The sequence below is a fragment of the Cynoglossus semilaevis genome, chromosome Z (genome assembly GCF_000523025.1).
Source record: "Cynoglossus semilaevis isolate Cse_v1.0 chromosome Z, Cse_v1.0, whole genome shotgun sequence".
NCBI classification, from domain to species: Eukaryota; Metazoa; Chordata; class Actinopteri; order Pleuronectiformes; family Cynoglossidae; genus Cynoglossus; species Cynoglossus semilaevis.
The window spans coordinates 8,699,926-8,723,024 of record NC_024328.1 but is presented as its reverse complement, the minus strand read 5'-3'; the positions used below and the strand labels follow the sequence as shown (position 1 = coordinate 8,723,024).

The 23,099-nt window shown below is 40.3% G+C and overlaps 2 protein-coding genes across 5 annotated transcripts in view; both read left to right on the top strand.

Annotated features, from left to right (window-relative positions):
* The first annotated feature begins 4,076 nt into the window (after positions 1–4,076).
* Positions 4,077–14,807, top strand: LOC103397799 (myogenesis-regulating glycosidase-like). 3 transcript variants are annotated; one of them, XM_017030631.2, is made up of 7 exons: positions 4,094–4,191; positions 4,777–4,829; positions 7,266–7,783; positions 8,642–9,173; positions 9,290–10,094; positions 10,169–10,287; positions 12,418–14,807. In XM_017030631.2, exons 3-7 carry the CDS (start codon positions 7,461–7,463, stop codon positions 12,763–12,765), a joined length of 2,127 nt encoding a protein of 708 aa, XP_016886120.1. In that variant the 5' UTR covers positions 4,094–4,191; positions 4,777–4,829; positions 7,266–7,460; the 3' UTR covers positions 12,766–14,807. The 3 variants fall into 3 exon arrangements, with proteins under 3 accessions (XP_016886119.1, XP_016886120.1, XP_008334399.1); XM_017030630.2 differs by lacking the exon at positions 4,777–4,829 and having other exon boundaries at positions 4,077–4,191; XM_008336177.3 differs by lacking the exon at positions 4,777–4,829 and having other exon boundaries at positions 4,110–4,186.
* Positions 14,808–15,851: 1,044 nt separating this feature from the next.
* Positions 15,852–23,099, top strand: part of dapk1 (death-associated protein kinase 1) — a 67,199-nt gene continuing 59,951 nt past the window's right edge. The window contains exons 1-2 of one of the 2 annotated variants that reach the window (XM_008336179.3): positions 15,852–16,197; positions 16,852–17,076. In XM_008336179.3, the coding sequence (XP_008334401.1) occupies positions 17,015–17,076 (62 nt within the window). In that variant the 5' untranslated portion in view covers positions 15,852–16,197; positions 16,852–17,014. The remainder of the gene's footprint in view (positions 16,198–16,851; positions 17,077–23,099) is intronic. The other variant, XM_017043199.2, reaches the window with a different exon arrangement.

Sequence of the window (23,099 nt, the reverse complement as noted above, 5' to 3'; positions counted from 1 at the left end):
GATTCGTTTGCAATGAATGATTAGTTCACAGTGAAAGATTAGTTCACAGAGAGTGATTAGTTCGCAGTGAGTGATTCGTGAGTTCAATATGAACAAATATTTAATATGACTGTAGTCACGAGTCACGAATCTTTCATATGACTCGGCAGTCACGGGTGATACGAAAGATTCGTTCATTTTGAACGAATCACTCGTGAACGACACATCACTACCCGCTTCGATTCAAATGTTTTCAGATTTAAAGTGCCTTTTACCTGCCTGACTCCTCGTGTATGACACTGCAACATGGCAACAAAGCCTGGTGGACAATCTCTTAGAAAAAGACTGGCCAAATTGAGGCAAACAATACAATCGAAGATTACGGATCCCCCGCCGCTACCTAACATGGCGCCTCCATCTCCTACCGGCGCTGGTGAGGTAGGAACAAGTGCCATAGACTAGTCCGAACTCGTACGGCTCGCACGGCTTCAGCAAGAGCACGAAGCCCAAAACTGTTTTCGTCCCCCAGTGAGACATGTAAATAAACACTAAAACGTTTAGTTATTTTTATATATTTGTACATGCTTTTCTGTTGTGTTATACAGTCTCCTTTTCATCCCTCCATAATTCATTTCAAGGATTGATTATTTTTTCACCTCAAGACCGAGTTGGAAAGGGTTAGTGGAAAGTGTGTACTATTTAAGCTCAGATCATTTAGTGGTATGCCTGGAACTTACGCCTCCTTATTATGATCCGGCTACACGTCACTGGCGGCTCTCCCCATCCTTATTTAGCGATCCTGCTTTCGTAACAATGTTAGAGGAAGAACTAAAGTTTTTTTTCTCAACCAACGACACAACAGATGTATTTCTAGACCAAATACATCTCCCGACTCTATCAGCAGAAAGTAGGTCCCAACTTTGCCGTCCAATTACTAAGGAGGAAGTCTATGAAACAATAAATCTCTACCAGGCGGGAAAGCTCCAGGTCCGGATGGGTTCTGCCCGGAATTCGATAAGAAAACGGCCAAGATTATACAGTAGTTGAGCCCCTCACCAGAATGTACATAGAGTCTCTCGAACGTGGCACTCTACCCCAACACTCAACTTGGCTAATATTTCACTTATTCTAAAAAAAAGGAAAACCCTCAGATTGTTGTTCTTCCTACAGGCCAATAAGTCTGATAAGGGTGGATTGTAAACTGCTATCAAAACTTCTTACCCGTAGACTAGAGGTGTATCTCCCTATTCTGATTAAACCTGATCAGACAGGCTTTATCAGGCACAGGTTCTCACACTCAAATGCCCAACGTCTTCTCAATGTGATTCAGTATGCTTGGTCGGGCACAAGACAGGGTTGTCCCCTGTCCCCTCTGCTCACATTAGATGTGCTGATGAGATATCTGTGGTCATGCTAGGTGGCTGTGTTCACAAACTGGCTCTGTATGCTGATGTTATTTTGTTTCTGACCAAGGCTGAAACCTCTATCCATGCCCTCATATCAATTATAATGTTATTTGGCAGCCTCTCAGGTTACAAAATTAATTTCGACAAGTCTGAGGCTTTGCCTCTAGGGGACTTTTGGGATAAAAGTTCTCTGCCCAATTTCCCTTTCAAATGGTCAGATTCTGGTTTCACATATCTAGGTGTCAATATCTCAAATTTAAATAATCTGTTCAAGCTCAATCTCCTGGATGGGCAGAATAAGTCTAATTAAAATGAATGTTCTTCCAAGAATTCTTTACCCAATGCAAATGCTCCTTCTAAGGATAAATAACCGTGTATTCTCTGACATCGATAAAGCGGTTTCTAAATTTATCTGGCATGGGAAAAAAGTACATCTCAGTCTTAAGGTACTGCGGCTACCAAAGGGTGATTTTTCAATGCCCGACTTTCGGTTGTACTACGGCGTGTCATATGCATATTGTTTTAGGGTGGCTTAGACAATTCTTGGATTCTGGACAGGAACCTTATATTGATACATGGCACTGCCCCTCCTTGTCTCTGCTCCCAGTCAAGGCCAAAACAGCCCACTTATGCTAAACACAATCAAAACTTGGGAGAGGATCTTGAACTTTTTCAAGGTTAAGGGTCCCACTCTAGCCCTACAACCCATTTTACAGAATAGGGCCTATCCCCCAGGTCTGGGCACAAATAATTCTATGTTGGTACAACCATGGTATTAGAACTTTTGCAGGTATACTTAAGAATGGAAATCTGTTGTCTTTTGAACAGCTTAGAGCCAAATTTAGTATACCATCTAAACATTTTTTGGCTATCTTCAGGTCAGACATTACATTTTAAGTCGAGGTCCTCCGCAGGCCCAGACAATAGCCTCAGATATCGATTATTTTTTACTACAGTTCCAAAACAGGAAAATACAAAAAATTACAATCCCTCATTCCGTGTAATATTGACAAAATTAAAAGTGTATAGTACAAAGATTTGGCAACTAAGTATAGGGAAGACGCGTGGCTGCGAGCTGTGGAATCAATAAGCAAAACCTTCCTGTGTAACAAGTTGACGGAGTCTCAATATAGGATCCTTTATAGATTACAACGCACACCCCAATCTATGAACATCTTCTATCCTGAGATATCCCCCCTATGTGCTAAATGCAAGCAGGAAGTTGGATCTTACGTGCATTGCTTCTGGTACTGCCCTTCAATATCAGCATTTTTGGGGGAACGTCTCCAAGGAAATTGATTTAATTCTTGGTAGGAACATACCAATAAATCCTGGTTTGTTTCTATTAGGACTTTTGAAAGAGCGATTGCCTCTATCACAATTACAGCGAAAACTCTTGTATAAGCTCCTTTGGTTAGTTGTGAGATCTGATCATGCAAGGCCATGTACAGTACTATAATACTTTTATTACTTTTCATTTACACATCTCCTATCTCGATTAACTGTATGGTGTATGCGGCTTGCTCATACCAACTGCCACTGCTGTCATGTATGTTCTGTGTGTTATGTGTTTGTCCTAAAACTCAATAGAAAATGTCAAAAAAAAAATGTCATCATGAGTATCACTATTTTAGTGATACTCATGATGACATACTCATGATACTCATGACCTGACCAGATCTATCTATCTATCCATCTATTTATCCATCTGTCTGTCTATCTATCTAGCTATCTCGTTCTGTCTATCTATCTACAAAAACAGCTTTAGAATAATATTAAAAAAGAACGCTTTATGTGTTAAATTGTGTCGTACGTCATTGGGGAAACACTTGTCAATTTGCAGCGTTCGTTTTCAAAACTTTGTGGTCTTTGCTGCCACCTAGTGGTTTGGAAATCGCAATTTTTATTCATTATTGTCATTATTATTTGAAATATATATAAGAATTAAGGAAAAAAATATTATTCTTCTTCCCGAGTTTGGCGAGTATTTTGGTCATTTATTGTAAGAATTTTCAAACAACGATCTCTAAACTGATGCGGAGATGGAGCTACTATTGTGTGTGTGTGTGTGTGTGTATATATATATATATATATATATATTATTTCAATAAACCTCTTTTTGAAGCATATCACATGGTGTGGCCTCTGTTTTTTGCATGTGTTACAACCTACCCCGGTAGTGGGGTAGGTTGTAACAAAGGACCACCATCTATTTGACATCAACTCACGAGGTCTGTGATATATAGAGAGAGAGGTTTGAATTGGTGCCATTTGAAGTAAACAAATGTGGGTACTTTGTATAAAAGTTTGAGAACTCTAGCTCAAAAATACAGTGAGTTACAGGTGCTGAAGCAAAAAGTGTTACAACCATACCCGGTCTCCCCTATTGTATAAATGTAGTTTTCAAATGTAGTATCAGGCAGAATGCCTAGTTTATTATTAAATCTCTAACATAACTTAGCTTAGCAAATAACTGTAGCTTTTGGCAATTAAAAAAACGCTAGGTAATTTACAATATACTTTACATTTATACGATGATAGTTTTCATAAAAATATATTTTTTAAAAAGTATAATCAGCCAAAAGAAATAATCCGACTTCATTCTGGAGTGTCTATGCAAATCCTGTTTGGTTCGAGAACACTACGTATTCTATTTACACGCCATTTCCCACAATCCCTAGGTGCGGTCGATGGGCGGGATTCGTCCTGCGCCTGCGTAGTCGGCGACTGCGCTCCCAGACCTAACGAGCTCAATTCACTCACTGACCTCAGGAGGAAGAGACAGCGAGAAAGATGCAGAGGTGAGGTAAGTCTGTCTGGGTTTTTTCTGTCTGGTTTTTAATTTTTTTTTTTATATTCTCTCACTTAATTGGCGTTACATACTCACATAGTTACACATTTTTTTATCTGTGAGTAGAAAGCTACTAATAGTCAGTTCGTGCTGTACGTAAATGCAATGTCCGGACACAGCGTCAGTGTGAGCTACTGTAAGAGCCGCTGCTGTTTTAGCATCGATCGTTGACCACACATGTGTCATATTTACTGTTGTTCTAATGCTGCTTGAGCCGGTTAAACAAAGTCTACACGGAGTTCCTGTGCTTCCATTTTCTGGATATTACAGAGAAAAGTCAGGTGACAGTGTTTATACTGAGGCGAACTCTCTGCAGTTTCCTCCCTAATCGAATTCACCGGTTTGAGTAGTTCTGACCAAAGCGGCTTCTTAATCATCTTGACAACTTGATTTGGTTTTTGTGTTTCCATAAAATATGTGTTCTACTTTCTTCCCTTTTTTGTTCCTCTTTTTTGTGGCCTTTTGGTGTTCTCTTTTGTTTTTGTTTTGTTCTGATCTTCTTTTGATTCTACTTCTCCCCTTCTTCTTCTTTTTCTAAAGGGTCTTAAAGTGGCCTTGAGTCAGTTTCCCAAAGACTGGGTCGAGACTCTCAGGTGGGTCGCAAGAGATTTTTTGCGGGGTCGTCTTGCATCATGTTTCCCAGGAGTTTACGAATAATGTCTATTGACTTGGGTGACGAAAGTTTGTGAAATGCCTTCAATTATTAACATTAACTGAGAAAGTTTTTGTGCGAACAAATATTGTGTATACAAGATTATTTTTCTTCTAAGCATGAGTACATTTTTGACAGTGATGAAACCCTTGCTAGTATCTAATAGCATTGCAAAAACATTTTCATTCAGTAAATGTACGTTAATCATTTGACAGATATTAACAAATTTGATTTCTTCATCTTCTTCTTCCTCTTCTTCTTCTTTTTCTTCTCCTTGTCCTCTGTGCTCCTCTCCTGGGTTACCCATGCTCCTATCTTTCTATCACACACATTTTTTCTTAGGTCTTCCTCTTCCCTTTCCTCACCTAATCATCTTATTCCTCTGGAAATTCCTCACCATTTTTATCTCTGCCACCTCCTTGTCAGCTTGATGTTTGTTTGTTTGTTTTAATGTTCCAAGAGAAACCACATATCATAAGAAATTGAACATCCAAACCAGAGTAACAGAATAACTAGAACTTTACAGTCCTTACAGTTTAATTCTCATTCCAAGTGCCCCACTGCCTTTATGAATGTTAGAACAGATACTGTGTAGCTTAGCATCAAGCACAATAGGTGATAGAAATTACACACATACTGTATCTGAATGCAAAACAGTGATAGGACACTGTATCTCCTGTGGCCTCATACACTAATGAGGCTTGAGTGGTCGTGGGGAGGACCAGTCTTCTGCAGTACAGTTGTTTGAGGGCTGCTGTTGATAAATAATATGTAGACTGGTCCATGGTCATCCTGTCTGAGAGAGAGAGGAGTATAATTGAACATGCTGACACGGTGTCTGGACCTTCAACAATCTGAACCTGTTCTTAGCTGATGATACCACAATCATCAGCTCCAGCCCCTGTCTCTCTCTCTCTCTGTCTCTGTCTCTCAGTCTCTCTCACACACTCCCTCTCTCTCTCACATACTCTCTCTCTTACACTTTCTCTCACACTCTCTCGCTCACACTCTCTCTCTTTCACTTACTCTCTCTCTCTCTCTCTGACACACCCTGTCTCTTTCTCTCTCTCTCTTATACTCTCTCTATATATATCTCTCACTCTGACACACACTCTCTCTTTGTCTCTCTGTTTCTCTCTCTCTCTCACATTCTCTCTCTTTCGCTATCTCCTTCTCCTTCTCTCTCTCTCTTTTTCTCCCTCGCACTCTCTCTTTCTCTCCTTTCCACACTCTCTCTCTTTCTCTCTTTCTGTTCACACTGCTGGTTGTGTTGCTGCATTATGCTGCAGGGCCACGATTATAGCAGAATGCATTCTATACAATAACAGGTGCTGTTGCTAAAACACTACAGTAAACAAAAGTCTAGTGACGGTGTTGAGTGGGCGAGGGAGGGGAGGGGGGATTAGAGGGGGTCGGCAGTGAATCGCCCGATGTATTTTGATTTTGAAGGGTGTTTTGTTTTTGTTCTTTTTTGTACCTGAAATTCCAGCTCATAATAGAGCAATAGACAGTGGGTGACTAGTACATTTTATAAAATTATGTTTCAAAGAAAAGAAGGTTTAAACACATCAAACACAATTTCAAGAAGCTTACATTATTTTTAAGTTGTATATTTACATGAAATATTTCATAAAATATCACCGTAATTGAAAGAAAATGATATTTTGACTTAAATCTCTGGGTTAAAGTTAAACTGAAGTCAGCTAAGTATGGTGGACAAAGTTATCATAGTTGCCCCTTTTGCCCCCGTCAATACATTCACAAGTACTGCTTTAAAATCCAACTAAAATTTGTTTTAAATTTCTCATGTATTTTCACTTAAAAAAGGAAATACAATTGCAAATCAGTGAGTTTTCCCACTGTTACATAAAAATAAATTATATTCAAAATTTAATAAATTTGACCTGCTGCGCCCCCATGCTGAGAACCTCTTCAAGGGATTAAAAAAAATATTAAAAAAAAAAAAAAATGTAATTCTGCTTTTTTAACTTATGTTTCTAAAGTTTCTTTAATTATTCACATTTATATCATGTATATATATTTTATATATATGTTACTGTGAATTTCTCAGTAACAGTATTTAAACTTCATAACTCTGAATTAAACTTTTTAATAAAGCCAGCATGTACAGGATTGATCAGAATACGTCTTCTATAATCATAATGGTTAGGAGCGTGAGAAAACCCACAGCTGTTGGTACAAACACTACCTTCAGACTGCAGGTGGAGACGGTCAGAACTGGATTATCAGGTCGAGTGCGACATTATGCTCTGCATGCCTGTCATATTTGTAATGACTTCATTTTAGTTTTCTGACTCTCGCAGCTTTGGGTGTTAAACTGAGTGTTTACTCTGCTCTGCCTTTGTTGGTTTTGCAGCTTTGAATTTTTAATCTGATCCAGACATGAAGTCTTCACCCAGGATTAGCCTGTAGCTGCTCTCACCTTCACGTCTCATTCTCCTGAGGACTCCAGAGGCTGCGGGCGTTTAACAAGAGACTAGAGAAGGACTAGTTTCCAGACAGCTCCTGCTCCAAATTTTCCTTTTTTGCCTCTTCACTCTCCAATGCCAGAATGCGCACTACAATGCACCCGGTTCTCAACATGTATGAGATCGTCCCCATGGCTCCTGGGTCTGGGGGAGAACGAAGAGCCAGGAGATCCAGTGGTTCACCGCAACTGAAGGTCAAGAAGAAGCTATCAGAAGAAAGCCGGCCCCTGGTGATGGCTGGGATGTTGGGCTGTGCTTTAGTGCTAGCCGCTGTGGTCGCTTGGTGCTACTACTCAGCATCTCTGCGTAAAGCTCACATGCTGAGGACGGAGTTACTGGACCTCAACAAGGACGGCTTTGTCATTCGTAACCAGGCAGGCAACGTCGTCTTCACCATAGTCTTCAGGTGAGTCTGTGCTTTGGACTCTACGAGGATGTTAATACCATATACCATATTTTAGTCACACATTTTTAATCGTTGGCTGGGTTTTTTTGACTTATATATTAAAATATATAATTTCAAATGTTCAAATGTGCACATTTGAGGGCACTCGCGCGACTTATACCCCGGATCGACTTATATTTTGGAAAATATGGTACATATGTGCTGACATTATGTCCCATTTTGGTCAACTGTATTTGGAACTGAGACCTAAAGTCTTAAAAAATGTATTGGTCTCAAAAAATAAAGGAAGTTTTATTGTATTTGCTCAAAGATACTTTCACAGCCATTACTACAGCTAAACATCCACAGGCGGCTACTTTATTACTATATCTTAGTGCTGGACCATCTCAGGGTTAAAATATATATCACCTCGACTCCCAGCATGATTTTTTGGCAGCATCAACTTCAGGTAAGACACACAGACAGAATTTAGTTTTAAGGTAATATTTAGGAATGTTGATTAATCTCTATTTTATATATTTAAAATTAATCAGCTTAAGATGTGCAATCACAATTAATCATGATTAATCTACAGCTGTCCTGTGATTAATCAGATCAAAATTGTAGTTATTTGACAGCTCAACAATTTCTTTTGTACAATCCAGTGCGATACATGGGGGGTTAAAAAGGTAGTTGTTGTTTGTGCTCACAGCTTCCTGTTTACACCATGTTTACAACCATAGGCTGAGGGACTGTAGTCCTGTGATTGGTTAGATCTCTTTTTTTTATCAAAATAACAGGATTTGAGAAAATTTAAACAAATTTGTTTTTTTAGAAAAATGTTGCAGTGTTCTGATTCTCCTACTTACCCCTCCTTAGGTCTGGTACTCTGGAGCTGGACTCCTGCTCAAAGGAGGGAAGTGTTCTGACCTGCACTCAGTCCACTTCTGGACAGCTCAACTTCTTTATTCAGACGGTTCGACCAAAGGACACTGTGATGTGTTATCGCGTTCGCTGGGAGGAGCTGGAGGACAAAGAGTGGGTGGAGCACAGCATGGCCTACAATGACTCCCATTGGTACGGTGGGGCAGAAACAGCAACACAACACTGGCCCATGAAGATTCAGGGTGAGGAGGAGCCACGGCCTTTCATCACCAGTGACGTCTACGTCAATAGAAACGCTTTCGGTGGAATCTTAGAACGCTATTGGCTGTCGTCCAACGCGACTGCCATCAAGATCAATGACTCCGTACCTTTTCACCTGGGCTGGTCAGAGAAGGACAGGACGCTCAGGTTTCACGCTCGGTACCAGGACTCTCCATTCATGGCGCCACTGGGACACCAGGCCTTACCTGAGCTCAGCTACCGAGTGTGTGTCGGCTCAGATGTTACATCAATTCACAAATACATGGTGAGTGTGAGCATGCTGTTCACCAGGCTATTGCAAATCTACAAAAAAACCCCAGAAATCTTTAACGTTACTGAAATACATTTTAACTTGGGTCTGTTTCGGTTCTGTTTCTTCAGGTGCGTCGGTATTTTCCAAAGCCGACCAAAGTCCCGTCGCCTGAAGTGTTCAAACATCCGATATGGTCCACGTGGGCTCTGTACAAAGCGTCGATAACTCAGGAGAAGCTGCTGCATTACGCCTCTGAAATCACCAATCACGGCTTCACGTGCTCTCACCTGGAGCTTGACGACCGCTACACCGCTGATTACGGAGAGTTCGACTTCGACCCTCAGAAATTTCCCAACGCCAGTGGAATGTTTGAGAAACTCAAGGAGGACGGTTTCCAGGTGTCTCTGTGGACACACCCCTTCATCAACTACGACTCCATCAACTTTGGAGTTGCTGTGGAGAAGGGACTGTTTGTCCGGGAGCCCAGTGGTGAACTGCCAGCTCTGGTACGTTGGTGGAATGGTATCGGAGGAATCTTGGATTTTACCAACCCGGAAGCTTGTGAGTGGTTCTCCTCCCATCTACAAACACTTAAATCCCACTATGACGTGACCTCCTTCAAGTTCGATGCAGGGGAGACGAGTTACCTCCCCCAGAAGTTCAGCACCTTCGTCCCACTTTCTGACCCCTCCACCTTCACCCGCTACTACGCAGCTATGGCCACGCCTTACAGTGAGCGTGCAGAGCTCAGGGTAGGTTTCCAGAGTCAGAACATCTCCTGCTTCTCCAGAATCATCGACAGAGACTCGGTGTGGGGCTACGAGCTCGGCCTCAAGTCCATCATTCCAACTGTTCTCACCATTAGCGTTCTGGGCTACCAGTTTGTCCTTCCTGATATGATTGGTGGGAATGCGTATCCCAACCACACTGAAGGTAAGACCGTGACACATTTGTGTAGATTCAGAACGAGAACAGAGTTCAGCCCAGTGGTTTTGCTTTGATTCCAGGTGGTTCAAATACGATCAAGGGTCTTCCCGACAGAGAGCTGTACATCCGATGGCTGGAGCTGTCGGCGTTCATGCCTGTCATGCAGTTCTCCATACCACCATGGGCGTACGACGACGAGGTGAGGACTGTAAAAATATATATACAACGAATAAAATGAACTGCGATGTGTTTTTGACTGTTTTATGTCACACAGCTGTAAGATCGCCAATGAACCCAGAGTATAGATGCATGAATGAGTGAATGCAGCGCCCCCCATTTGTAGAAAAGTCAAGTCATAATATTCACATTCAATAAACAACAATAAAACTTCACTGAACTGAACATTTTAGATGTTGTCGCGCCCCCTACTTTGGGCTGCTGTACGACAGGAGCACTAACCCTGTACAGCCTGACACATAAATATATATATCCCAGAGAAATTCTAAATATTTGATACTGAGATATTTATTTCACATTACAACAAAATCATAGAAAGAATTTTACCACATTGATATGTTTAGGCCTTTTGACAATTTTTTCGCTTGTGTAGCATTAATCTTGTGTAGCAAATATGATACATATGGTTTTATAGGGTTAAAAATCAGAAATGATGTGAAGAAAATACAGTTGAACCAAACTCCTCTGTCACAGTTTTACCTCGAGGTCATTTTGGCTGTGCTTGAATTTTTGGCACTGAAAGTGTGACCTCTGATGACCTCTTTGGTGGAGGGTAAACATTGGTCCTCTGTCCTCTTCAGGGTGGTAGTCAGTGTTGGTGAGTTTGACTCAGGACTGTAAATTCTCCTTGGTTTGACATGTTTCCTCAGAGATCCACAGTCGTGAGTCGTTAGACTAGTTGTCCTTGTTTAAAGAATCAGTGCATCTCTTCTTTAAAGCCACACTCACAAATAGGCCAAGCCCAAAGTGATGATCGCTCAAAACTCACAGAACAGAACAGACTGTCCTACTTTTACTCATGTGTGAAACTGGGACGATTTGAAAAGTTCACATCAATGAACGGGTTGATTGAAAAGATTACGTGGTTTAACTGAGTACTGGGTGCTTCATAGGTGTCAGGACCTAAGGATGTGAAAGGGACTAGAACATATGTGTATCAAACTTAAGGCCTGGGGGCCAAATGCGGCCCGCCAAGCCGTTTTGTGTGGACCGCGGGAGCTTATAAAGCATTTGGTAAAGTCCATGCAGCAGAGTTTCTTAACCTGAGAAATTAAAAGATTTTTATTACATTTACTAGACTTTATTCTGTATCGGACCCCTGATCTATACAGTCTTCCAGTTACAACCGGCCCGGCCTGTATTGATGATGTGGACCCAGGTGAAAATGAGTAGAACATTGATTGTCAAACATACGGCCCGCGGGCCACTTGGGGTTTCAATCCGGCCCGCTTCATGTATTAAAAATATATATAACATATATATATATAAAACATATATATGTTATATACTGTATATATGTTTTATATATATATAACATATATATATATATATATAAACACTTTATGTTTGGAAAATTTTTGTAAAGAAAAGGGAAAAAAACATGGACTTATTGTTATTTTTAGGTAATTATGTTATGATACTGGTCTGGCCCACTTGACATTTAATCACGCCATGTGCAGCCCATGAACTAAAATAAGTCTGAGCACCAGGATTAGAATAACAAAAGTAGTGATTGTCAAACCATGGCACGCGCTCTTTTAGTGGTTCTTGGGTTCTCTCTAGTGGTAGGTTGAGTGTTAGCACAGTGGTTCTTAACCTTGGAGGTTGGAGGTACTGAACCCCACCAGTTTCGTATGCGCATTCACCGAACCCTTCAGTGATGGCCAAGCGGGGGGCGTGTCATTATGAATTATATGAGTCAGGTGTGTGTCTTGACCTCCGCCGAACCCCACCATGTGTCTTTCAGGGTTTTCTCAGGTGGCACAGAGTAGAAACAGTTGGAGAACCATTGGTCTAATGAGATCATTTTAGGACTTTATCTTCTTTAGTCTGTATATACTAGTCTTAGCAGAACAGTAATGGTCTGTACTGTTATATTTTATTGTTGGTCGTACTATTTTTGGAGGTGGCACTCTTTGTAAAAATTATAAAAATCATTTCCATTCTGTCCAGTAGTGTCTGGATTCACACCAACACACATTTGATCTCCCAAAAAACATGGTTACCAGCAGAGAGAAAATCAAAAACTGCAGGTTTTTTTTGTATGAATCGTGTTACTCTGAAAGTACTCCATCTGTTTCCATCCCTGCAGGTGGTGCAGATAGCGCAGAAGTTCACACAGCTCCACAAAACCCTGGTCGCTCCGAGAGTCCTCGAACTGGCTGGCGAAGTCCTGGACACAGGCGACCCAATCATTCGGCCCCTGTGGTGGATCGCCAATGGCGACGACGCGGCCTACAAGATCGACTCCCAGTTTCTGATCGGCGACGATCTAATTGTCGCTCCGGTCTTAGAGCCAGGAAAACAGGAAAGAGATATTTACCTGCCGGCAGGAAGGTGGCGCAGCCACGATGGGAAACTTTTTGATAAAGGCCCCATGTACCTCCCTAACTACCGCGTGAAACTGGATGAGGTTGCTTACTTCACGTGGGTCCACTGAAGATAAATGATACACACCTTTACCGTATGGACATGTACATTTTGAAGAGCACACAGAACGGTGAGAAGGGACATTTGTTTTCTGTCCACGGAGGATCTGTTGCCACAACAACAGCGTGTGATTTCAGTGAAGATTAATCCAGTGTTTCCTTCCCTTTCATTCCTGGCTCTCGTTTATAGTGTGTAGACACAGGACTCGGCCTTGGAAGGGTGTCAGCCAGCCATGTGATGTTTAGACATGTAGAACTTCAAAACTTGATCAACTTGATTTTTGTGTCTTCACTGTTTTTATCCCTTGTTTGCACTAGTCATGCCATATGAGACGGGGCTGTTTTTGAGTCAGAGAGAGAGTGTTTTCCATCCGTCAACTGATCATACTGTCATCATCATGTGCCTTTCGCAGCCATTAGGACAATGACTTAAGATTGTAGCACTACTTTACTGTAGTTAGCAGACCTTCAGCTGAAGGGCAGTAATGAATATTCCCTCCTATATGTCACATTTGGACTTGTTTCTTTTTACACTAGTCATAATCTAGTCTTCTTTAATTAGTGGCACATCAAACAGTACAAGGCTTTTAAGTTAAATAGTCTGTAGTTTCACGTTTATACAAGCCGCAGTTTTACACATAACACACGTTTAAATGTTCCGATCCGAATTGTCAGACAGTCGTGATTAATCGGGAATAATCGTGACCGTAATTGTATACATCTAATCGTGATAGAGATCATTTAACATTCCTAAATATTAAAAAAAAAATTCTCTGTTAATTGCTGGAAAATAGAAAGACTAATGACAGCAACTGTGGAAAAGCTTCAAGAGAAATATGCAAACATTTATTCAAATATTGGCCTCATAAAGATGCTGATTTTCAGAATGTTCGAAGAAACTTAGATGTGACAAGGATGCATGTGACGCAGGAATTTTTTTAGAGATGTAATTTCTCCAATGGATGCCTTGATTGTAGATGTGTTACGACTTTAATGGAGGATGTGTAGAGAACTTTTGTTAATTTGGAAAATATTTCTCAATATTTTTTAAATTTGTCTTGGATCTTTTTGACTTACCATTGTACATTTAGCTCTAGAGACCAGCTAGCGCCCTCTTAGCATTAAATAAATGCCCCTCATTTATACTGTAGTCCTATTTTCCTCATGATATAAATGCCATGGTTTAAACAGTATTCACTTCTAGTGTTTAAAATAACAGGATTCTGCTCTCATTATTAGTAATTTATATATTTACAAAAATACATATTTCCTTGAATACTGTAGCTTTATAATGGCTGGTGTGAGGCAGTTCAACACTCTGTTGAGTCTGTGTTGGGACAAACAGAGCCTCCTGTTGCGTCATTCTTGTCACGTCAGTGTGGAATCGTCCAAACTCGCTTTGTGCCGTTTTGTTTTAGATACAAATGTGTAGCTCAGGGGCAGTTAAAGAGTAATATTTTGACAGATTTGTTATGTAGCTGCTAGCCACTTTCCTGTGATACAAGAAAGCTTTATTTCCTGATGCCGTCCATGTTTGCCTAGCCACATAACTTTGCCTTATTAGCTCAGCTAATGTACGTCAGCCTTAGCATGGAGTTTAGACACTGATGTCTAACCCTAACCCTTAATGATTTGCATAGTGACAATGTGAATGAAGGAGTTTATCCTATGTCTGTAGTCTGGACACACTGTATGACTGTCTGCTGTTACAGTAACTGTTAGCATGGAAGGAAAACGACACTGTAAAAGTCTTTTAAATGCCCTTTTACCAAATTATTACACTACTTTAGAGTAAACACTGTTTTTGATTGTATTGTTTTCGTTTGATAAAGGAAATGAACATGCTGTTGTGCTTAGTTTGACCAATAGATGGAGCCAAAGTCGAAACTGTTTACTTGTCTGTACACAAATGTATAATTTCTAAGAGCGTCAATCATTCTGTATGTCTCTGTTTAGGGCTTGTAAAAAAATCTGAATGAATGTTAGGTTTACTTTTTTAAATGTTTGTGAAGGAACCCCCCCCTTTTTCACCAAACACTAAATAAATGCTAAATTTTAAATTTGATAGCCTCCGTTTACCATTCTTTTATAAATGTTTTAATGCAAACAATTAGCGTTGCTTCTATAAATGAGAATGATGGTTTGGAAGTGAAAAGCTGAAAATTATTATCAGCTGCACATTTACAAGAAAATTAGATGTATTTGGAAAAACATGTAACATGTTTTTTAATTATTTTAGACATTTTAAACAGACAGACACCAACTACTTGTTGTCTGGTAGAAATATATGTCAATGATTAATTGTTGGGATAAATGTATGATTGAAATGTTTCTGTCTCTGTTAAATTGAAGAGTAGAATTTAAGTGCATTCGATCAGCTTTCTCCAACCCTAACATTCGCCAGGGGGCAGCATCGGACCACCTTTGGTAAAAAAAAAAACACGTTTTAGACCCATTTGCCCTGTCAGGATCCAGGTGAGTTCAGAGGCACGAGACTCAACCAAGGTAGAGATTTTGTCTGTGATTCACATTTTTAGAAATGCAGATTATTACATTCATTATTTGTCTTGTAAAATAAAACGACGTATCGGTTTTATTTTGGTATCAACTACTAAATGAAAATACGGAAATTAATTCACAGAACTTTTTTAGATTTATTTAACTAATGCTGCCGTACTTGACTAATTTAATGCGATTATCTTAATTAATTACTCACTAATCAGCCATTTTATCTACAAAATATAAATTAAAAAAATGTGCTTTTGTGCTTAACAAACAATAAATATCAAATTATTTCATTTATATTTATTTTATTTTTTAATTCAGTCATAGGGGAGCAGAGACAATTATATATTAAAATTTAAAATAATATATATTTTTCTTTCTTCAAGTGGTTGTTTAAAATAGGATTGGACTATGGCCGATCAGTCGACTAATCGGGTAAATCAAAGGGGTTACCACACTGCTAAATGGGATTAAAATTTGATGAAAGCTCTGTATTCGCCCAGTGGTCAAGGCGGCTCCTGCAGCTGACCTAACATATACAATAGTGGTGCATTCGAGGAACGTAAGAAACCATGACAACGTAACGTCATTTTAAGATGAACAATAGAATTCACCACATGTAAAAAAAAATACGTTAGAATAGGACTAAATACGATTAACTAAATAGTATTGCTATATTTTGTGACGCTTTGCCATCAGTGACACGTTGTATGCTCTGTATTATTTGAACATTGAAAAGTACATGAGAATTGTGAGCCTAAATCACGTGCTGTCCTTGAACGCCTCCGCAGCAGCAGCAGCCTGCCTTACATTGTTAACGCTCGTTCCTGCTGTTCATTCCAGCATTTTGTCTTCCGTGATCCAAACCCGGATCACGGGCTCCTCTCCACGCCTCAAATCTCGACTACACCTGGGAGGGAGAAACTGCGCGACAAACTGTAAGATACTTCTCCTTATTTAATTAAACATTTGCCTCAGTTTTAAGAGAAAATCTTTAAAAGCAGCGCTGAAAATGTAGTAAGCTGTGTGAGTATTCGTGTTGGTGGACATCCACACAGTGATGTGCAGGGAGGTTTTTTTAAGATGGAAAAAAACCCCCACAAACAAATTAAATGCCTATTTTCCTAAAGATAATCATCCAAATTTTCCCGTGTAGTCATTTAAAAAGACGGACATTTGGATTTGACTTCACTAAGTGGTCATATCCCCACGCCGGACTGAGAGGAGGAGGAGATCGGTGTGTTTCCCATGGCTACACCAAGCTTTCCCGGGTGTAACACGTTTCCTAGCCGGTCTGTGGTGACACACATACACATGCACTGATATGTAGTGGAAAATGGCAGGTGAAATAATTTAAAGTTATACCTGTCGGAGAAAAAGGAGGGGAAAGATAAAAAGTGGGGCGGAGGAAGGAAGGAAGGAAAGATCAGGTCCTCGAGTCGTGACGTCGCCCTAGAGGTGCAGGTTCATTTCTCACACACTTTGTTCATGAATGGACGCCCACTTTATTTTTTATTTTTTGCTTATTTCTTTTTGTGCTTTAGCCACGTACCAGTTGTAATTCATCAATTGCACTTGTGTTTGTGTTCTAGCCCTGGACATGAGGAGGTCCGTTGGCCGGAGCCCTGCCCCGTCAGGAGGCTCCTGGTAGAGATGGTAGTGCGGTGAAGAGCCGGTGATTCAGGAGCTTCTTTCTTCAGCAGCCTGAGCTGTGTGGGAAAAAACGCCGAAGACATAGTGAAGTGCCTGCGCAACATGACTGTTTTTAACCAGGAAAATGTGGAGGAGTTTTACGAATTTGGCGAAGAGCTGGGAAGGTAAGTCCTAAAAGAGGTTTATCTTCATTTTTTCTTCTTCTGTAATTAGAACTTTTTCAGAGACAGAGGGCTGAGGTTAGAGGTAATTCTGGGGAAGTATCTTTTCTGCTCTTAGCACATATGATGTGGCTGCTTGGCTTTGCTTCCCAAACAAAATGTCTTGGTAATGATTGAAGCTGCATGCCACTGTGTCCTTGGGCAAGGTACTAATCTCTAAATGAGTGCAGGTTCCACACCTTGAATAGTCACAGGGTTTCATCTGAGGATGAACGCCCTTCGTACTTTTCCAAAACCACAATTACTAATTATAGTCTGATTAAAGATTCTTTAAGTAAAATAATAATAATAATAAAAAATAACATCAAAACCTTTCCCAAAATAAATGTCATGATTTCCACCATCTGACTGAACCAAACCAAGAGCTGATTGGCTGTTATTTGTGTTACTGCAGCATCTCTTATGCAGACCAGGTATAAAAAACTGGTCATGTGACTGAGACCATAGACCAGGCATGGCCAACCTGTGGTTCAGGGGCCACATGCGGCTCTTTGCCCGGTTTCGTGCGGCTCTTACGATCATGTCAAATTTTATGTTTGTGCTTTTTTACTCTTATGCCGATGGGCGTTGATCCAAGAACCCATTTCATAGAAATCAAAAAACATGTTTGCAGAAAGTTTTAAAAGAGTGGGGGAGTTTTATTTTATTTATTTTTAAAGGGGTGGAGCAGTTCATGTGTGCCCATGTACTGTATATTATGTGGCTCTTTGCAGTAATGCAGTAAAAAATTGTGGCTCTTAGCCTCTTGACTGGTTGGCCACCCCTGCCATAGACCTTTAGCTGTATACTGTAGTGCATTGTCACAAGAGATTTTTTTTTTTTTTGGGTTGTCTCTCATCATGTTTCCCAGGAGTTTACCAATAATGTCTATTGACTTGGGTCATGAAGGTTTATGACTTAATATGGGTCCCCAGAAAACGGGAAAGTTCGGGAAACACCGCTGTAGTCTCCATTTATTTCCAGTAAACCTACTGCTGTAGTCGTGCAGTAGGTTTACTGGAAATAAATGGAGACTACAGCGGGGGCTTCAGGGGGCTTCAGGCTTCAGGGTTCTGGTTCCTGTAATTGGTCTCTTAACAAACCGATGAACTATTCCATGTTTACATTTAAAAACAGGTTTTGCACCACATCCAAGAGAAACATCAGCAGTTTGTTTAGTTTTCTATTGGAATTTCCCTTCACTTTATCAGACACCCAGCATTAGAGATGCGTGGTTTCTCGAGGAATAGAACCCAGGACTCTCTGCTCTTTTGCCTCTGTTATTGACGTCAAGATGTTTTGGTTTTTGTGAGTCAAAGGAAACCAAAAAAGAAGTGTGAACACACCCTCACATCTCTGAGTCTACTGCACCAACTCGCTCTGATGCTGTGCTGTAACATCATGTGTCATCACCTCAGGTGTCACAAAAAGTAGCCCAACTGAAGTACTGCTTCTGAAGTGATCATTACTCTAGTAGTACAACAAACATGACAATGGCAGAGTTGAACAGGAAATACATTTTATTGTTTTGTTCAAGCACAAAGACAAGGGATAACATTTCATTTACAGTGTTTTCAGTCGTTGGAAACCCTGTGTTGGAAACTAGTCCAGGCGTGGGCAAACCTTCTGACTCGCGGGCCACAATTGGTCCTAAAATTGAAAGGGGGGGGTGGCGGGACAGGAGCAGATAGATGGAGCGTTTGTGTGAACTAAGATGACACGTAAAAGTAATTCATAAAGGCTAAAATGCTAAAATGATTTTTTGGGGATATGTGGGTATTGCAGGGTAAGGAAAGAATTGTAATGATAATAAACTATATAATTTGGAAACGTTTGGCGGGCCGGGTAAAAAAGCTGAACGGGCCGCATCCGGCCCCCATGCCTTAGTTTGCCCATGCCTGAACTAGTTGTTTTGAGTGGGGTTTTTTTTTACACTGATCTAAAATGAACCTTTCTGTTCTGTTCTGCGTCCACAACACTGGACACATTACACACTACTACAGTACATACTTTCAGTACACCAGGCATGTATTACACACACATTATGCTGGTGAGTACTCCCGGGCACTTGCACCCCCTCCTCCCTCCCGCCCCCCTGTCTGATAGGCTCTGATTAATGCAGTCTTTAATGCATCATTGTCAGTGATGAAGAGGGAAGCATTAAATGTGTAGCTGCCTCTTCGCTGCTTTTAAAGGAGGAGGAGGAAGGGAGGGTGGGGGGACGGAGACGGGAGGGGAGGTCGGGGGGGTCAGACTGGGAGAGGATTTATATCACAGCTCAGTCTGCTTTGGGTCAACACTTGATTGTATGTAGATGAAACAGTTTGGGAAGATGTGGTGTTTGGGTGGGGGCTGGAGGAGGGGTGGGGTTTGAATGGAAAGTTGTCCAAATGACAGAGTGACGTTGTCAAACAAAGACTGACGACTGAGTGGCGTCTTTGTCCCCATTTTGGTTCTTTTTTTAAAAATAATCCTCGCTGTGTTTTTGCGTTTCCCGCTGCACACGTCACATTCTATATTGAATCAATGTATGAAGACAAAACAAATGTTACTGCAGACGCTCTGAAGCAGAAAGTCAGGGTCTGTGCCGTTTTTCCTGTTATTAAAGTGACATATGTGCTCCATTAGTAACCATTTGTCTCCTTTGTCTTCTGGAGGAAAAGTCGGGCTGCTCTGCTGATGTAGCTGTAACTACTTTGCTTCACTGCTGTGGTAATAGAGACAACTGGGTGTTGCTTTGTGTCAATGGCGTTAAGTTTTTAAAGGTCACGCGCGATAGTCTGGCTTGGATCCGTCATCAAATGTTTATAAAAAATGAAAAGACAGTCATTGACTGAAATGTTCATTACGACGTATGCAAATGCATACGCAAACACCGTATGTAAAATAACTACAGTAAATGCAACAAACAAGATGGATATACAAACTTCTAAGCTGCCTGTTATTTTCTTATCAAAAACCTTGATTTTTATATTGCTAAATCAGTTAAAATATACTTTTATATAAATTTGTATATATATTTATTATTTATGTATGTATATATTTATTTCACATTTGGTCTTCCGCAGTCCCACCGATATGCATTTTTTGAGTGCATGCATTATAAAGTCAGTCAGTCAACAGTTTCTTTATATTAGTAAACTTAAGTTATGTTTGCATGTAATTTAATTTCATACATTTTTCTTTGTAAAAAAACACAATTTTCACTAGTCTGTTTCTAAGGCTGTAACTTCACTGAAAATAGTGTGTAGATTTGGATGAAGTGAGTGTTTTTTGGGTGACCTTAAAGAGCTTTAAAGAAATGAATAGAGGAATTGACTGTTGTATTTGTTCGTGTCACCTTGAGTAAAAACAACAACTTTAATGAAAGTTTCAGTTCCTGGTGAGGGCCGTCGCCATGCCTTCATCACTGTGTATTGAAGCCGCGATGACTTATAAATGAAGAGGGTCCAGATGTAAAGGTCATTAATAATGCGTAGGCTAAACCAGTGATCATCAACTGGCGGCCCGCAGTCTGGATCCAGCCCGATGAACCGTCCAATCTGGCCCACGTCAGAATTTTAAAATTGTGAGGACCAAAGAGAAAGTACTGTGTGGTCCCTACTAAACTGAAAATAGTTATGAAAAAAAACTCATTATATTTCATTTCAAAGTCTCCACAAGGTGACTGTCTGGAAAATGTCTAGCCGTCTAACAAATACAGTCTTTGACCCCTAGTACCACAAAAGATGTCCGTGATGACAAACAATTGTTTTCTGTTTTTCGTGATAAAAAAAACCCTTTAGACCCAAACCACTTTTTGTAATGTTTAATCAGGTCAAACTGGCCAAACAAATGCTGCCGTGATGATCTGCAGTAAACTGGGACACCGAACAGTGAATCTTACCGAGCAAGCACCGCACGGACGTGCGAACACTGTCTAATTACAATGTGGCGTCATGACATCAGTGCTAGATGACTCTAACTGGCTGATATTTAATCACGCACACAAGGCGTGTGTGAGTTTAGAATATCAACAAACCTCTCTATCTGTAACCACAGTAATGTGTAGTTGCCACAGCTGCGTGAAAAACAAGAGCCGTAGCCAAGCCTGTGTGAAGTAACTGATATAACAGAGAGACGTGTTGGGTAATGGTACTTTCTTCATTTTCCATGTTGTCATTCGTTTTTGAGACCCACATAATTTATTCTCCGTCTGACAGTTTTGGGGGAAAACTGAGGATTGGATTTAGGCTCTTTTTTTTTAGGCTCTTTTCTCCGGGGCAGATATGTACGCAGAAATAGTTTTTGCAGCGCTGTGTCTTTTCTTTCCAATTAGTCTGCATTAATCGGTCTACTGTCTGCGTCTCCCTCTACCACAGGGTTTACAGCAAGGTGTATGTGTGTGTGTGAGTGCGCACATGTGAGGCATATTTTTGTGATTTGTGAAGGATTTGAGGGAAAAAAAGTAAAATGTCAAAGTATTCTGCACACACAGAAAGTGGGCGTGAATTTGGGAAAATGTGTTTAAAGGAGACTTTATTAATGGACTCAAAGTAAAATATCAGAGGATTTCATCAGCTCTTGCTGATGAAACTCTCTATGACACTCCATAGTGGCCTAGATGAGACCTGCCACTCACTTATCCCACACTCATCCCATTCATCCCTGGAGAGCTACAATGCTATGACAAATTCTCAGCTAAAGCTTTTAAGACATCAGTTCTTCGCACTCAGCCGTAGGTGGAAGGTCCATCATTAATTTATATCATATATTATTTACATTTTAACATTCTAAAAACCTCAACATTCAGAACATCATGTTTACCCTAACTGCCCTGTGGGGGCGGGGGCGGGGGGTGCTAAAAACACATTTTAGTAAGGTACTTGATTGTGAAGGAGTACGGTCTTACAATTTCCAAGGCTAGCGATCCTGTAGCAATTCCTGCAGGATTTAGGATTTTCTTTCGACATACACCCAGAAGCCAGCAGTTTATTACAGCAGGAAAGACTTAGTGACCTCTCCCTCCGTAGGTACAAGAGGGAAAACCACAAAGTTACACCCACATTTTTGAGTATTCAACCGCAAATTAAATAAATAACTACATTCTTGATTCAGAATATTTAAAATATTTCTGTTACAAATGGCATTTCTTTTTAATAACAATACATTTTTTTAGATGATTATAGTCACTCTGCCTTTCATTGATATTTGATTCACTGTCCCTTTGAATCAGTTGTTATCTACAACGGTAAAGTATCTACTCTTAATACCTGTAGTTTAATGGAGTTAAAAAAAAAGCCAGCACAAAGTGCACTTTATATTGGAAATGTGCCTTAAATATCTGTATGTAGACATTTTTCTATTATGGTTAAGTGGAAAAGTGGAAATATTTTCTGTGCCGTCTCAGCAACTGGGGAACTTTTTTTTTCTTGACAAAACCACTGTCATTTTGCAGTAGAGAACAAAACATTTGTTTTGTTTTTTTAAATATTTATTACAATGTAATGGACGACTGTAGTTACTGTGGTACTGTGAGCTACCCAGCATACGTTTAGATAACACTTAAACATGACATCATTGTTGTGACTGTCAGCATGGTCAGAGTAGGAGCTGTGCTGATATCTGAGTCACTTGCTGTGTCCCGGAGTATAATGAGCTATTTTCAATTAACGTCGACAGTCAGTGTGGGATAACTGGATCCTGGCCAACTGTGTTAGCAGGTGGATGACAAGAGCTGCGTCAGTGTGTAAGACTGTGTATGAGTGGTGTTCGAAACCATTTGGGGTCAACTAAGGGAGAGCTGCAGGAACTGGAGTGTTGAGGCTGAGGGGCTGAAACCACAGGTGAAAGATAACTTTGATCTTTTCCACCTTCATCCTCACAGTCATGCGTTTGCACCTTATGCTGGTAATGGTTCACAAGGCGTTTATAAAGTTTGCTTTTAAATTCACATGATCCTGTCTTTTAAATGTCTTTTATATGAAAACGGTAAAATTGATGAATGT

Bases quoted from the DNA above. Each gene is read 5' to 3' on its own strand.
- LOC103397799 (XM_017030630.2), top strand. From the start codon at position 7,461: ATGCGCACTACAATGCACCCGGTTCTCAACATGTATGAGATCGTCCCC. The intron at 7,784-8,641 runs GTGAGTCTGTGC...ACCCCTCCTTAG, and splicing joins GTCTTCACCATAGTCTTCAG to GTCTGGTACTCTGGAGCTGG. The intron at 9,174-9,289 runs GTGAGTGTGAGC...CTGTTTCTTCAG, and splicing joins CATCAATTCACAAATACATG to GTGCGTCGGTATTTTCCAAA.